The following is a 4,421-nucleotide window of genomic DNA, read 5'->3' as shown; positions in this document are numbered from 1 at the left end:
ATATATACCGGTGTAAGCACATAAAATGTGCAACAAGGTGGAAAAATGTGTTAATGTGTTAATTCGAATATAATTAATTATATGTATTTTGAGCCCATTTTTCTATTTAAGGTTTTCTTCGATTGCTTTTAAAAATAGGATGAATCTATATTAAATTCATTTGTTTTGTTCATTACGCATCCATGACCGTTATTTGAAACGACCAATCAAACAGATCCATGTGTTTCAAATTTTAAATTTTATATTACTTTTGATTGCATTGTTATTCCTTTCCCATTTCTAACAAAACTGTCCGATGAACGGGAGCGTGAAACTCCGAGTAACAGTCTTTTGTTATATTTCTGCTGCTTTTAAATAAAGTATATATATATATATATACATACAGAGAGAGGGGTGAGAGAGTGGGAGAAAGAGAAAGAGAGAGAGAAAGAGAAATAGAGAGAGAGAGAAAGGGAGACTGATAGAGAGAGAAAGAGACAGACAGACAGAGAAAGAGACAGACAGACAGAGACTGAGAGTAATAAGGACTTGAGTGTTATTGTTTGTTCCTTCTCGAGTCATGCCTGGCTCATAAGGGCCGGTTTCCCGGTTTCATTGGCGTATAGGTTCCCCACCTGGACGGGATATGGGTCCGTCACAGGTGAGCTGCTAGATGCGGAAGGAAAGAGCGAGGGAAATTTGTGGTGAAAGAGCCAGCAGAAGTTCGCCATTACCTTCTGCCGGAGCCGCGTGGAGCTTAGGTGTTTCGCTCATAAACACACACATCGCCCGGTCTGAGATTCGAACCTGCGATCCCTCGACCGCGAGTTCGCTGCTGTAACCTCTAGGCCATGTGCCTCCACTTAGGGACTTGGGGAAATGTATTATCGAGGACGTCACGTGACACTCTAATGAACGGAGTAATACTGAAAGGAGGCTCAGGGGTGCTTTTGCTCTTAGCGTTATTCATGAGATTTGAGGGCAACACTACAAGTTAAGATTTCGAGTTGTTTGGTTGTTTGTCATTTAACCTAAAGGCAACCCTGATCAAGTTATTTCTCTTGGCTTCTGGACTGGCGTTGCTGCAACACTCTTGAAAGGTGATAAAACTCTTCACAGTACATTCAAGCTTCCAGTTCCTTTGAATGAAACAAGTGTGTGCAATGTTCCACCAAATTCTGATCAAGGAAGCATTCTTAGGCGAGTAAAAGTCTTCATTATTGACGAAGCTTCAATGACACCAGTTTATGCTTTGAAAGCTGTAGATAATTGTTGAAGAGGTATTATAAATAGTAATAGAATATTTGGTGGGGAAATTATCGTACTAGGAGGAGACTTTAGACGAGTTCTTCCAGTTTTTCTTAGAGCTCCTCCTGCAGCTCTTCTTGATGCCTGCCTCAAACGCTCCTCTATGTGGGATAATTTTCATCAAATGCAACTTACGCAAAACATGAGAACAAATGCAAATGAACAAGAATTTTCGAGATGGCTACTACAACTTGGAAGTGGATTTCTTCAAAGCTCTCTTGTTAATCTCGCAGAAGATACTATTGATATTCCTGAGGCATGCATATGTAACAATTCTTTGGTATCTGATACATTTGACAATTGTACAGCAGAAGAAATGAAAAATAGAGTGATCAAATCCCCTAAAAATTCTGACTGCTTAGCAGTAAATGAAGAAATGCTATGTAGATTGCTCACTGAAACTCAGACATATCTAAGCGCCGATTCAGTAACTTCTGATAATGAAGAAGAAGCCCAGAATTATCCCATGGTGTTTATAAAATCTTTTATACTTTCTGGAATACCTCCACATCGCCTTAACTTAAAAGTTGGAGCAATTATTATGCTTCTTAGAAACCTCTCTATAACACAAGGTCTATGCAACAGAACTCGCTTGGAAGTACTTCAGCTCCACGAGCATAGCATCGAAGCGTCAATTATAAGTGGATCTCATTCTCACACGAGAGGACTGATTCCAAGAATCAAATTTACTCCAAGCGATGCAAGCATTCCATTCGTTCTGCATTGGACCCAGTTCCCGATTCGTCTGTCCTGTTCTACGACAATCAATAAAGCATAGGGGCAAACATTCAGTTAGTGATGGCATACACTTGCCACAGCCATTTTTCACTCACAGTTAGCTTTACGTAGCTTTTTCAAGAGCAAGGACGATGAACAGTGTGAGAGTTAAAGTGCTACCTGAAAATGAATCCACTCATGGTCGCAGAAACATTGTATATAGGGAAGTGCTGTAACAGATGTATTTAACATATACTTTCACACAATAACTTAATATATATTTATATTATTAATAAGTATAACATAAAGGATAACAGAATTTTTCATTAACCAAAATAGTGCAAATTAAACAATTTTGATTAAATGATAACTATTCATTTAAATTATCCGTGAATTTTTTTTCACGAGTTCAGCTAGTTGTTTATTAATATGTAAGGGCAGTGGCGCAGTGAGCAGGTAGAATCCTTAGCACGCCAGACAAAATACCTTGCGGCATTTCGTCCATCTTTACTTTCTAAGTCTAAATTCTACCGAGACCGACTTTCGGGATCGGTAATCCTTTCGGGATCGATAAAATAAATACCAGCCGAGCACTGTGGTCGATGTAATCGACTTACTCCTCCCTCAGAATTGCTGGCCTTTTTCCAAAATTTGAAACCAGTATGTAAGGGCGGTAAGATGGTGAGCTGGTAGAATTGTTAGCAAGCCGGACAAAATGCTTAGCGGCATTTCGTCCGTCTTTACGTTCTGGGTTCAAATTTTGCCGAGGTCTTTGCATTTCATCCTCTCGCGATCAATAAACCGGGGTCAATGTAATCAACTTACTCTTCCCCCCGAAATTGCTGGCTTTGTGCCAAATTTCGAAACCATTATTATTGCTGTTGTTGTTGTTTCTATTGTAATTACCTTTATCCACAAATGAATGCTTGTCTTGGTTTCGATGTTGACCAACAATATGCCTTGCCCCATCATCCACTGGTTCCAAACTGTATTCAGTATTACCAAGCACCACTGATCCTCTCTAGATGAAATATAAACGAATATCTTTTTTTTTTAATCACAGCAAGTATGAAAGCTAGAATATCAAAGTGACTTTTTCTTAATCAAAAATATATTCAGAGATGTAATATATATTGGTGGTTCCTCTGTTGGTTTCGATTATGAGTATCCTAGTTGTAATCATTAAGAGTGTGTGTGTGTGTGTGTGTGTGTGTGTGTGTGTGTGTGTGTGTGTGTGTGTGTGTGTGTGTGTGTGTGTGTGTGTGTGTGTGTGTGTACATATATATAAATAATAACACAGATGGGTTGAGGTTCACTACAGCTGTTTCAGACGTGTACTTTATTGATGAACAAAAGGGTTACATCAAGCAAAATAACCGTTTTCTTTAGGTGAATTGAGTAAAATTTAATACTTAGGATTCTTCCCGAAAATAGAACATGGTGCAAACTGACCCTCCTATCTAGATTACTGCTGGGAGAGTGAATAGCAGAAGCTATTACAAAGTATATATTCATTGTGATTTGTTGTGAACTCGTTCGAGGGATTGGAATAAACGAAAAAAATGAAGGTAGAGAGGGAGGAAAAAGAGAGAGAAAAAAGAAAGAAAAATGAAATATATATATTAAATAAGTATGTATACATGTATTTATGTATGTATAAGAAATTAAGATATAAACACAAGTGTATATTATTAGTTCCTACGTACGTTTCACGATTTTGGTTGTTTGGAACTCTTCAATGGGTGTTCCAAATGCATTAGGATCGTCAGGAAACACTTTACTGCATTTAGTTACAGAGAACTAACGTCAAGAGATGGATAGATGATAAGACATTGTATAATTATTAGGAAAGAGAAACAGGAGAGCAATCGGTTGAGAAGAGGAAAAAGAAAGAGGGGAATAGTGAAAGAGAAACAGAGAAGACTAATAGAGGATAAAAAGAAAAAAAGGAAGAGATAGAAAAGAAGAAAAGAATAGAAAAATAAAAAGGGGGAAAAGCTCTTACATTTTTATTGCGTCTAAAAGCTGCAATAGCGGATGCAGAAATACTTGATTGAAACGAGGTTATTTTTCTGAAATATGCTGGCAACTTTCATGCAACACTTTTGAAATACCAGCGAAATTTCGGTGCCAGTTAATCACTAACGGAATTTGCTCACAAATTTTACTTTGGTTGCTTGTATATACGGGAGTGAGTTACGGTTCAGCGTCGAAACACCCAATGATGGTTGAACAAGTTTGATAACATGAATTCCACCAGGTCAAATCTACATTCACAAATGGTGAATGACCACGTATCTTTTAGATGCAACTAATCACACACACACACAGATATATTATATACGTGTGTGTGAGTTTGTATGTGGGTGTATGTATGCGTGTGTGTGTGTGTATATATATATATATATATATATATA

General features: G+C 37.7%; 1 protein-coding gene across 1 annotated transcript in view; it reads right to left on the bottom strand.

The window, feature by feature from the left end:
* The window catches only part of LOC106882557 (A disintegrin and metalloproteinase with thrombospondin motifs 12), a 46,169-nt gene that overhangs the window by 26,645 nt on the left and 15,103 nt on the right, over positions 1 to 4,421 (bottom strand). The window contains exon 5 of the mRNA XM_014933311.1: positions 2,911 to 3,025. Coding sequence (XP_014788797.1) covers positions 2,911 to 3,025 — 115 coding nt within the window. The remainder of the gene's footprint in view (positions 1 to 2,910; positions 3,026 to 4,421) is intronic.

This window comes from Octopus bimaculoides, chromosome 3, assembly GCF_001194135.2.
Source record: "Octopus bimaculoides isolate UCB-OBI-ISO-001 chromosome 3, ASM119413v2, whole genome shotgun sequence".
Classification (NCBI taxonomy): domain Eukaryota; kingdom Metazoa; phylum Mollusca; class Cephalopoda; order Octopoda; family Octopodidae; genus Octopus; species Octopus bimaculoides.
The sequence above is the reverse complement of the archived record's forward strand: the minus strand, read 5'-3'. Positions and strand labels throughout refer to the sequence as shown.